Source organism: Zonotrichia albicollis, chromosome 6, assembly GCF_047830755.1.
Source record: "Zonotrichia albicollis isolate bZonAlb1 chromosome 6, bZonAlb1.hap1, whole genome shotgun sequence".
NCBI classification, from domain to species: Eukaryota; Metazoa; Chordata; class Aves; order Passeriformes; family Passerellidae; genus Zonotrichia; species Zonotrichia albicollis.
In genome coordinates this window covers 17,150,991-17,163,751 of record NC_133824.1, presented here as the reverse complement: position 1 = coordinate 17,163,751, position 12,761 = coordinate 17,150,991, and the positions used below count along the sequence as shown (strand labels likewise).

At 37.2% G+C, this 12,761-nt stretch overlaps 1 protein-coding gene across 1 annotated transcript in view; it reads right to left on the bottom strand.

The window, feature by feature from the left end:
* Positions 1–1,082: 1,082 nt before the first annotated feature.
* Positions 1,083–12,761, bottom strand: part of SEC23A (SEC23 homolog A, COPII coat complex component) — a 29,289-nt gene continuing 17,610 nt past the window's right edge. Inside the window, exons 14-20 of the mRNA XM_074542645.1 lie at positions 12,590–12,743; positions 11,793–11,870; positions 10,650–10,811; positions 9,118–9,204; positions 7,468–7,623; positions 6,816–6,881; positions 1,083–2,503 (exon numbers count right to left, since the gene is read on the bottom strand). Of these exons, the coding sequence (XP_074398746.1) occupies positions 2,414–2,503; positions 6,816–6,881; positions 7,468–7,623; positions 9,118–9,204; positions 10,650–10,811; positions 11,793–11,870; positions 12,590–12,743 (793 nt within the window). The 3' untranslated portion in view covers positions 1,083–2,413. The remainder of the gene's footprint in view (positions 2,504–6,815; positions 6,882–7,467; positions 7,624–9,117; positions 9,205–10,649; positions 10,812–11,792; positions 11,871–12,589; positions 12,744–12,761) is intronic.

Sequence of the window (12,761 nt, the reverse complement as noted above, 5' to 3'; positions counted from 1 at the left end):
TTGTCATGCAACTGACCTATGCCAACGTGCAAGAGGTATTGGATCATGTAGATGAAGGAGATGTTACAAATCACCAAGACTGGATGGCCAGTGAACACTGGTAACTACCATTACAGACAGATGACTGGCAGACTGGCCCATGTCACTCTCATCCACTAAAAAGGCTGTTGAAGGAATCCTGCAACTTACAGACTGATGAGCCTGATCTCAATCCCTGGTAAAATTGCAGAGCCTGTAATAAGAGTCATGAGCCTATGGATAGATATGGACATTTTGGAAAGAATTTACATGCTTCTTCAGAAGGAAAATCCTGTCTCACTAACCACTTCCAGCCTCTGGAAGAGGTGAATAAGCAGAAGGGAAAAGGTGATAGCTCAGACATACCTGGATTTCAAAAAAGTATTTGGCAATGTTAAATACTTGATAAGCTAATGTTGCTAAGAAATTGGATTAAAAAGAACTATTAAAAGGTGAAAGCTGGTTAAAAGGTGTTGTCAACTTATTTCAAAAGTTACATACCTTCTCAGTGATTTCTCACGTGCTACTCCTCAGAGCACTTACTCCGTCTTCACAGCACAGCCAACAAACTGCAGCTCTCTCCTCACCCAGCTAACCCACCCTTTTGTACTGGACACAGTGGGGGCCTATTAAGGGCAGGCCTGTTCCTAATCTGTGGTGATTAGTGCAGCTGCAACTCCTCAGGTGTGAGACTACCTTCTGCACTATTTTCTTACATTCTATCCCTCCACAAAAGGGTAGGAAGGAAACCACAAAAAACCCATTCATTATCATGACTTGATGATGAATTTATTTATAAGGCAAACTACCTAACTATCAACAAAACTGGACATATTTAGTGTTACAAAAAAAGTAGTTAAAGTAGTTAACTAATTTAAATTAGTTTAAATTAATTAACCAGTTAAAATTAGTTAAATAATTTAACTACTGGAAGTTAAATTAGTTTGATACCAATTATTACAAGAACAAAAAAAAAGACATTATTCTAAATTTTATCACTACTACTTTAATTTCCACAGTTGATTTCAAGAACTGACAGAAACCAGCCCAATAAATACAAAAAGTGAGAGAAAAACATGTATTTTATTTGTTTTGAGGCAAGGAGCTCATCTCATTTAGATCAGAGAAATGGAGAGCAAATTATTGAATCAAGTTTTTAAGAATTTACAGAAAACAGAAAAACCATCTTCATGTTTATCACACCAATAAACAACTGAATTTCCTATGAACTCTCTATTCCTTTAGACTTGGCACATTTTGTTATTGCCCACTACCACACTTCACATCTTTGCTTGTCAAAATGTCACATTACCTATGTAAACATCTGTTTTATGTGTAAACTTCAACAAGTAAATGGGAAAGCCTACTAATTTATCCACCCCCCAAAAAAGCAAGTATGAACTAAAGATCAAATTAATTACATCATATTCTATGTAATACTGTTTCAACAAGAACTAAAGCCTGTTGAATTCATAACAAAAAAGATGCAGAAACAGAAAGCAGATGTGCAGTGTCATGCATTAGTGTAATAACATTATAAGGCAATAATAAAAAAGGTAAGTTTTATTTTTAACTATAGTCACCAAGACAAAAATCAAGCCTGTTATCTTAGTTCCTTTTGGTAGTGTAGGCTTTCTTCTTTGTTCAAGCTGAAAGTGTTAACTTTTAGCATGTTCACCTGTTACTGTGTTTGATAAGAGATACTTTGGTCAAAATACATGTGGATTTAAATTTTGTGCAACAGTGGAGTTTATATACTTTTAGTTCAAAATCTTTACATTGAAATAAAGAAAAACTCTGTTCCCAAAGAATCAAATTGGGTAAATGGGAAGAAATACTTGAAATTAAATACCCCTAAGCAATATCTCTGCAGGAAATAGAAGTTCATCAGCCTAAATCAAAAGACTGAGTTAATACTATTCTTATAGGCTTTTTGTTGTTGCTTTGTTCACTTCAGGCTCAGATTGAGTGAACAAAAGTAATCACATGGCAGTCTGGAAAGCCAGACATCACCAAAGATTTCCTTTATTGTTCAATGGGCCTTTGTACTGCAGAGCATAATCAACCCCAACCATTCCAAACAAGAAACTGAAATCACATCTCAAAGTTGTTGCAAATGATCTCAAAGTAATTATAGTATCACAGTAATCAAAATGACTGTTCTTTTTCCTCTGCTTATAACTTAAATCTAGTACCTCTAATTTTTACAAACTGCAGTTCACATTAAAACATTTGCTGATAACAAAACTTTTCTTTGAAAACAACACTGCTTTACATCTAGTCAGGCAGCTTGTGCATATCAGAGCACTCTGTCAAGAGAGACATGGAAAAGGGTAAAGGAGAAAAAAGCTGAAATGGCTGCAGTTTATCTGTGCCTCTAATGCACTGCAGAATTTCAGGCAGCACTTGAGACAGCAAGTTTCTTCAGATGATCCATAAATACTTGTAAGCTGACATCATCAGTAAGAATGGGTGCTCCAGACTCCTATGAAATAAGGGAAAAAAAGAGAACTGATTATACACATTGTGAAGAAAACGCATTTTAAGACACAATATGTTCCACTGAATAAACATTTTATAAATTTAGCAAGATCCTAGAAGCATATCATTGCTGAAATTCTGACAAAAAACCCAGCAGACTGTACATTTACATAAATTTTCATACATTTACATGAATTCAAGCATAAACCACAACTACATTCTCTTCCATTAACACACAGAGCCATGACTTGCTGTATAGCAAGATCTTTACACCAGCCATACAAAACTCAAGAACTGCCAAATATTAATTTACAAACTTCTACATGTAAATAAAATTTCCACAGCACAGCTCCTGCATCCTTCCTGCCTCAGTAGAGCAAAAAGGAGAGAAACAGTAATATGCAAATAACACAACCAACAAATCAGTATCTGTCAGTGAAGCTCAGACATATCAAAATGGTGAAAGAAGGAAAGAAATCCCCTAAGGGTCTGATTTGACACCAAGCAAAGGTCATCCGGCTTTCCCAAAGAGAGGTAGGTGGGCCTATTCTCTCCTGTGGCTCTCTACCAACTCAGAGAAAGACCAAAAGCAGCTGAAACTCACGAGCAATCAAATCACAAAACAACCAAAAAACACCTTTTGGGCGGATTCTTGCTATTTCACAAATCCAAGAAGTTCAAAACTGTGATGTTTTAATTACTATTTCTAAACGAATTTACAAAATTTAACAAAGTCAAAATAAACAAGCAGTTGGCAACTCTGCAAATTTTACACAGTAACTCCCTTAAGTCTTTCAAGACCAGTCTACCACTATTTCCATTTACAGATACAGGAAGAATTCCTGTACAGCTCAACAATTCAACCTTTTCAAAGGTACAAAGCATCCATATTTCCAAATAAATCCAGAGCTGTCGGAACTCTTGTAAAGTCTTCCAAAACACAGACACAAAAGTCCTAATGAGGATGCTCAGAACTCAAAAGTCCTAATGAGATGCTGTTTTCTGAGACCTGGCCAGAAACAGTTGTCAGTGAACGACCAAGAGACAAACCCAAGTGCAGCAACATTTTCTGGATCACTACAATACACAGCCACTCTCAGGGAAGGCACACTAAATCAGCTATCATCTGATAGCAGCAAGATGAGATTAAAGGATGCTCTACTTCCAAGCCTGTCAAATGCTAAGTCTGAGCTCTCTTATGTAAGAATCATAAAATCATTTAGGTAGAAAAGACCTCTAAGGTCAGTGAGTCCAACCATTAACCCAGCACAGCCAAACCCACTGCTAAACCATGTCCCCAAGTGCCACATCTACACAACTCCTAAACACCTCCAGGGACAGTGACTCTATCACTTCCCTGGGCCTCTCATTCCAATGCTTGACAACCCTTCCTATGAAGAAATTTTTCCTAATATTCACTCTAAATGTCCTCTGGCATATTGAGGCAATTTTTTCTTTTTGTATTGCTTGTTACCTGTGAGAAGAGCCCAACTGCTACCTGGCTCCTTTCAGGTAGCTGTGCAGAGTGATACAGTCTCCCCTGAACCTCCTCTTTTCCAGACTAAGCACCCCCAGCTCCCTCAGCCACTCCTCACAGGACTTGTGCTCCAGAGCCCTCATCAGCTCCACTTCCCTTTCCAGGACACAGTCCAGCAGCTCAGTGTCCTCCTGGCAGTGAGGGGCCCTAAACTGCACACAGGACTCAAGGTGTGGCCTCACCAGTGGTGAGCACAGGAGGAAAATCCCTTCCCTTGGTCCTGCTGGACACAATATTCTTGATCCAAGCCAGAGTGACACTGGCCTTCTTCGCCATCTGGGCACACACACACAGGGTCATGTTCAGCAGCTGTCAATCAGCACTCACAAGTCCTTTCCGAAAATTCAACTGCATCTTCAAACACCAACCACATAATGGAGATGCACAAAAAGTTTATCATTATTTTCTGAAAATGCTTTCTATACTATTATAGAGCTTTAGCAGATTTTCTTTAACCTGCTAAAGGTTAAAGAAAATCTTTACTTAGAATATTAAAAACCAACTAGGCAATTTATCACCTCCTGAAACATGCTTTCAGTGGTGTGTGGGTGCCCTCTTCTGGTCAGTGTGGACTTTTAGTTGTGCACAAAATAAAATACCAAACAATCCAGGAATGTCATGAGAAAAAAAGAGCAAGATGCCAATCAGTTTTAAATTTCTCCCAGATACAACCCTCCTCATTTCATAATTAGTACTTGATTCAACTTTTTTTTCACAAAAAACCTGCAAATGCTACCATATCAAGTACTAGCATATTACCTTGAGCACACATAGTGCAGTGCCCCTGGGGAGGTTAATACATCATTTCTTATGTTACCCTAGAACTGAATTCTTTTCAGCATTAAAATGGAGAGCTATCTTTTGCAAGATGTATCAGTCTCACCTGTCCAGCATGAAACATTATACTACAGATCAGCTGAAGATTTCTTTTTTGTATTTACATTTGGAATACTGTTTCATTTGCTTATTAATTATACAGAAAACAGTTGTCCTGTACTGCTGGAAATGTGGAAACTTCAAAAAATTCCAGGTAATGTTTAAATTAAAAATAAGACCTTCTAAACTACAGCATTTGTGTGTATGTTGAGGGGAAACAAGATGAAGAGAAGCACTAATGAACTGCTGGTTATATTACCACTTTGGAAACAAAAGAATTTGGGATTTGTGTTCAAATTGTGCTGGACCTGACTCAGTACAAAATTTTCAAGTTTTTTCACTCTGGACCTCAGTGATGTTCATTGCCAGAAGCTTCATTAGATCCAATTCATCCCTGTGAAAATGTAGCCTGAAAAAACTTACTTGACAAAGTAACTGCCATAAAATTGCTATAGAGCTTCCTCACTCATGACTTCAATAGTGTACACCATTAGCAAAATACTTTAAGAGCACGGTTAATGTGTAGCTTCAAATGTCTGATGCCATTAGATTTGCATGAGAAGATGACACTGCACTAGCACTTACTCACTACAGAAGATAAATGTAGAAGGAGATCATAGAACCATTCAATGCACCATTCAATAATATAAGCTGCTATAGAGTGTTTAACTTCTGAATAAAACTTTCTGCCTAAAGACAAGATTTGAAAACTGATTTCTGGTCACAGAAATTCTGGAAAACATCAATACACTGGCACTGGAGTATTTGCCAGTTCTTGTAACTACCTTCAACGTTTATCTCCCCTACTGCAAAAAAGTCCCTTAGACTTCACATGTGCAAAGCACCCTCATTTCCAGTATTTTAAGGTATTGATAGCAATGAGATCTAAAGCTCTGTGATACAGGTGGACAGGAAGATAACAATACAAGGCTGCAACATGCTGACTTACAGAGAAGGCCCCCAGGTGAAGGTCAAGCAGCCTTTCTAACGGCTCAGCCAGGTGGAAGAAGCAATACTGAAGTGTTACTGTTCTGTTCTGCCCTTGAGCAATTTTCATCCACAAGACAGCTCAGCCTGACCAAAGCTGCCTAAACCCTCATTGTTACTCATTTATATATGAAAAAAACACACCCACCAAAATGAAAATGATAAAGTGGCTGCCCTTCTTAAATCTCTCACAGCAGGAACAGGGAACAGTCTATTTGACTACAGCAGGTATAAAATTATTCTAATTCCAACATGGTGTGGACAAGAATATGATTCTACCTTTCAGGCGGATGGGTTTGCTCCTCTCTCCCTCAAAAGCAGAAACACTGTTTGGTAAGATCTGCATCTCTGCTACTAAGCAGAATGAAACTAAACTTAATTACTGGTAAAGTTAAGCTTAATGAATTGTAAATGGTATACTTAGCTTAATCAATCATTGTCTAGCCTCAGAATATTTAGTACTAAGGCAGTAAGTGCTCTTATCAGTGACTATTCCAAATCTTTTTATCTGTTGCCTGAAGAAAATACCTGCTTTTAACTTTGCAAAACTGTTTCAGTCAAAGCCCTTTGAGGGGCTCTGTCAGGCAAACATCAAACCCATAGTCTTAAGACAACACCGTCTAAGAAAGTAGGCTAGACATGAAAGCAGCCTAACAGAAGCTTAGAATAGTAAACCAGATCATTTCTGTCTGAAGAAATAAAGACCATTTTTCTTAACTTTTGTAATTTTGGTCACATCAGACCAAAACTGCATTTCTTTTTCAGTTTCAAAAACTTCACATTATTAATTACATGTAATATAATTAATATATAATATTATAAGTAATAGACAATATATAATGTGCCACTTCACTTGCCTTCTGAAATAAGGGGAAAAAATCGTGTATATAAGCTTTGTCAGCAGATTCATACTCACCTGTCCCCATGCATACATGTTGTTATGAGTCTGAGAGGGATTTACTTTTGAAAGCAGGAATCGAGCCTTTAAAAAAATAAAGACAAGAAATTGATCTTCTCAAACAGAATTTTCCTGCACTCAGAAAAAAATTGCATATGTATGAAATATGTCATTTCTACTATCCAGAAATACAGACACTGCAAACTGCACCTCTGTAAATAAAGCCACTTGCTGATTCCACAGCTCCAATGAAGAACTGCTAAAAACTTTCTGATGCTGCTGAAAGCAAGCTTTTGTCTTTTTCAAGCACTAGCAAAGCAAATGTGAATATCAACAAAACATTAATTAATAAATTTTTTTAAAAGACACATAGTAATTCTGGTATTGGTTCAGAGACGCAGACAAGTACTGTCTTTTCTGCCCTACACAGCTTACACAAAGAATCTGAGACTCAAAGTCAGTATGATTAAAACAATAATACATAGTAGGATTCATAAATTAGGGAGAAAGCTACTCCTAAATATCTTGTTCTGTAAAAGCTTTAAGAGTCAGAACATTGATTTGCAATTATGTGTATTTTAGCAGAGAAACTGATGTTTACTACCAAAGATATCTCACAAAATTACTAACATATCATTGCCAAGATTATATAACATACACTTCACCATACCTGGCTTCCTCCATGCTCTGTATCAATGTATCTGGGCATTGGAAATCTGGAATGGAGAATTTCTTGGGCATCGTCTACTGGAGCTTGTAGCAAGTGGTGGAAATTCTCATATTCTGGCATATCTTGGTACCCCGACTTACGCCACTGTGCTATGGTCTGGGGACAGGGAAAGAAAGAAGTTTAGAACTGATTCACCAAACTTTCTTAGAGGATACACACGTCTTTTCAGAGGAGAATGTGCCATTGCTGGCCTCTTTTCTATCACTCATCCCTTTCTGCCCTATAATATGGAAGTTAATTTTTAAAAGCCACGATGTGCAGGTAACATGCTACTAGATTTATTTTTTTTTCAAACTCTTAACAATTTGTGGTCCATCTGTACTTCCTCTTTTTTGGTCATCTTTTACAAGTCAAGTATTTTGTTTGGAGGAGGTCAAAGATATTATTTACACTTCTCTAATATGCATGTCTATGACACATAAGAAATAAGTATTTATACTGATACCTTTCAGAGGTAGGTATCTGTCTGTAGGACAACCTCCCCAGCCTCTAGGAGAGAGGCTGGCTGCTCCAGGTCAGCTCACTGACACAGGCAGCTGATGGGAAAGCCCTGGAGGGACCCTCAGCAGGGGCTCCTCCCTCCTCTGCTTGGCAGCTGCTTTTAAACTGAGGGTCTCATTCCTGGCTCCTGCCTGAGCTACAGGCCTGGACCAGGCCATGCACCTACTGATCCGGACCCCCACTCAGGGACTCGACTTCATGGCCAGAACTTGGAGCTGCCTCATCCCCATGAACATGTCTGTGATCTGGACTGAAGGCTGAGTGTGGCTACAGCCCACAGCTGCTCTGCTTGCCTTGCTCAGGTACACTGGGGACAGGTCCTCAGTGACAAGACCCCACCTGCCTTGCAGAGATGTTCAGCCCCTGTTCCCCTTCCCTCAGGAAGCTGCCCACCACTGCTGCTTGCTGATAGCACCTTAGAAAAATGAGGTAATATTCTGCTACTTAAGAAGTGTTGAAGTTTAGCAAATATTTTTATCAGTGCAGCTACAAGGACAGGATCCAGAATAGTATTTTTCAAATTCTCAGCTATGAACCATTTACACTTGCAAAGCAGTAAAAAGCAGCAGCTCAATTCCTCCAGGGAGGCAGAGCAGTAACAATTCACAAGCACTTTAACTTTATTACTAAGGAATGTCTATCTACCAAACTGCCAGGAGCTGTTCCATTCATCCAGGACAGTAGAGACAAAGGGTAACTATAAACTTGATGTTCTGACTACCCATCCCTGAATTTCAATTTAAAGGTCAAAAATAAATGAGTGAAAAGTGGGGAGGAGGGGGAGGAAGGGTATAACACTCCCTAAAGTAGGAAAAATGTTGATCTAAAAAAATACTCTGCATGTTAAAGCTAATTCATCTCAAACTCATCATAAGAAACAGGACCAAGATGTCAAGTCATGTCAGGTATGTGCACATTGACATGTTAAACTACCAAACTACAAACACAAACTAGGATTCTGCTGTCAGCCATGCAAATAAGAGGGTCAAGCACTGGAGGTGCATGAGAATGGAGCCTGACTTCCAGTGACTTCCATAATATATCACTCCTACAGAAAAAAGTATTTATGTAAGAATTGACAACTCTTACCTCTCCATGATAAATAAGGATTTGGAAAAAGGTGTCCATAAGGAGAATGCGATCTGGTAAGATGCTGCTGCTATCCAGAAGAACAGGCTAAGATTTAAACATAAATTTAAAAATTATCAACTGAGGCAGAATTGACCAATTGTATGGCATTGCCAGATTTTTTGATCAGTAACTTAGGAACTTTTTCAATCATTTAGTAAAGCTCCATATTTGCTCCTTTTCATGTTACACATCTGCAACCCACACAATTTCATTCTGAAGTTATCCTGCCTGATTCTATGTCTGATACTTCATGAAAGTAATAAAAAATGTATTCAAGAGCTGAAACCTCTTTCATTATTATGCACTTTACTAGTCTTTCATGCACCTTTGTATTTACCCACACAATGCCATTAATTTGAATTGTATTTCAATGCATAAAGATTCAGCAGTTCACGTGTAAGATTTTTGTTTGGGCTTTTTTTTAAGTCTTGTTTTCACAACATATTAGTACTATGCATATATATCCCCCAATACTGTATATAGTAAATACCCATGGTTTATGAAATCCAATATAATATTTAAGGTTTTCAGTCACCTTTTTAAGGGTAGTGACACTCTTATCAGTGCTATATGATTTAACTGAATCAAAATTACTAGAGATAACAAAAATGTTAACTATTCCAAGAATCAAGAAAAAAATGTTATTCATTCTACACTGAGACATTAGCTCCTGTTTAATCATATTTATCCTTCAATCACCAATGGAACTACTTGTTTTTCATACACGGGAGATTTGCAAGCTGCTCTTCACAACCACCTTATTACTTTCATTTGAACTCTACTTCTAAAAGTCTTTTTTTTATATCCTCATGAATAATCTAAAAGAAAAAAAAACTAAAAAAGGTTAGAAATACAACATGCCAAGATCCTCAACTACTATGTTTGTTTTCACTGCCTTGCTCTTTTTTATGTAACAGACTGCTTTTGTTATCTACTGACACAAACAAGTGCCTGACCCTTCTTTCAGAAGCTTCTTGGAATACTAGCTTTTTATTTTAGGTTTATACAGAATGTGCCATGACAAGGTCAGCTGGAAGGTTCTGTACTAAATCTACACATAATAGAAACCATGTTAAAATTAGAAGCTTTGGATTAAGGCAATAAAATGGAGGAAATCTTTTACATTAAAAAAAAAAAAATCAACTTTTCTTTCAGGTAACAGTGAAAGTACATTTTTAAATAAAATAATTTTTGTTTATATTTACATTCTGGCTCCACAAAGCCAAACAAAGCTCTCAGAAACCAACAAAAAAGTACCATCCTTAAGTTTAAAAAATAATCTCTTTACAAAGTGACTTTTATTCTCAAGACTGCTACATCAAAATTCTGAGATATGCCTTGTTCATAGCTGCTTTAAATCAAATGAATGTTATTTCTCATACAATAAATTTTAAACCAATACATTTTATAACATGCAACAGTGAAGACAGCAACCAGCTCTTTCTCAACAAAGCCCCTTTTAACCCACTTTGGAGTTATTTTACTGATACCTCTGGAGGCCCATTGAAAGAGTAGGCATAAAGAATTGGCTGAACCATGATAAGCGACTGGGTTAGATCTTGACGCATAAAATGATGACGATAGTAGGAGCTCTCGTCCGGACTGTTGTTAAAAACTTGTAAGAAAGGAGATCTTCTCAAGTGAAACATGAACTGCAAAACAAGAACCACTGTTTTGAACTCTGACAGATCAAAGGATAGTTGTAAAAGGAGAGAAATATTTTCCACAAACTGCATGAGACCAATGCCACAACAAAACTGAATCCCAGCTCCTTTAACATTTTGAATCTCTACAGGCACCTTTGCTAGTTTTTACACACTCCCATGACAGTAAGAGAGGTATCAGAATGGGTAAACCTACAAAGCAGCTTTGAAATGCTCCCTTCACTATAAGTTCTACCATTCCTATGAGGGAGGTTGCTGTCCTACACCTAAGTTACAGCATATAAACAGAAAAAGGAACATTAACCACAGCAAAGTCAAACTTTGCTAGCAAAAGCATATGCTTACATCGCTGAAACAAATTCTCCACCTGCTGATTCAATCTCTACCCAACACTTAACACCTACAGACAGATTAGTGCATAACTGAAACAGAAATATCACGGAAGTGCGTGAAAAGTCTAAAAGTGAAGTATGTTGAGCTATCAGAAGGGAGAAATTTATCAGAACAGATTATTCACAAAGAAACTGTTTGAAGTTTAATACAGTCAAGGTCAAGTTCACTTCACAGAGAAGTGTCTGTTTTCTGGTCAGTATCATAAATCATATGGGAGAGAAACAATAAAGCAAATCCACTTATTCTCCTCATGTTTTCTGAATTTCTTCATTAGAGCAGCCCTTTTAAAAGTGTCGTCATATGAATTACAAATTCAGGTGAGATAAGGATTTCATTGTAGGAGAAACAAAAAATATACATAGTTAGACATTTAACTGTAAGGGCAGAGGACAAAAAAGGACACAGGAGCACAGACAACAGAAATTATTTTCTTAATGCCACATGCCAGACAGTAGAAAGGGGCAGGGGGTCTGTTCATCCTGATATGCCTTATTGTACTCAGTGCTACAAGGACTCTTTCTTCACTGAGCATTCTCTTCCATCTCTATAGACAAACTTTCCTACAGACAAACTCACTTGTGGATAAAGTGAAAATGTTTCTGAAAATCTGAAAGAGCTTGGATCATCCTTGTGATATTCTCCAAATTTCTGACACTGGAGGAAACAAGAAAGAAAATCTATATTAAGAAATATACTTGCATGGTCATGCCATTACTGTAAGTTTGGTTTTAACAGGCACATGACTTGTGGTGCTTGCAACTTTGAGAACAGACAGAATCCTAGCAAAAACACTGACACAAGTTCTCTTTTTAACAAGCAGTGATTTTCTTGCATATGAAGCTTTAAGAACTTTGTGTGTTGGTTGTTTTTCCCTCTAAAATCACTAAGCAAACCTACATGATTAAACAGCCCAGAGGAAATTGTTTAAATTATTAATAACTAATTACTTCAAAAAATCAAAATTAAAATACATTTTGAAAAACAAACAGAAAATGGAACTTTTAAAAAATCATATGGTTTTCTAGATAGTTTGCCATTTTTTTTCTAAAAATATTTACTCTACAATATCATGACAGACAACAGAAAGTAGAGAAAACTTTAATTTCTGCTAATCATATGCTAAAATTTTTCTTAATTCTTGGCAATTATAATATGTTGACAAAACATAAATAAATGAAAATACATGAAAAATAAACTGAAAATACACCTGCTCTTTTTTAAATTTTAAATAGAAGATCTTAGTTAATTCTGTATAACCTCATGTGGAAATTAGGCACTCAGTTCATTTTTTACTTTTATTTTAAAGTGAACTATCACTGAACAGTATGTGTCGCAAGAAACCCATCTGAGTCATGCAGTACAGCTCGTTTTACCAGTCGTATAAGCTGCCTGTCCAGCCACCTCAGCACGTCAGGGCCCTCCTCTGTCTCTGCCCTGTACACTGCCAATCTAGCCATGAGAATTGCAGCAGCTTCCTGGTCAAAAGATGCAGCAATGTTTTGAATCTGGGTCTGTGCATCTGCCCAGCTGGAAAATAAAAATACA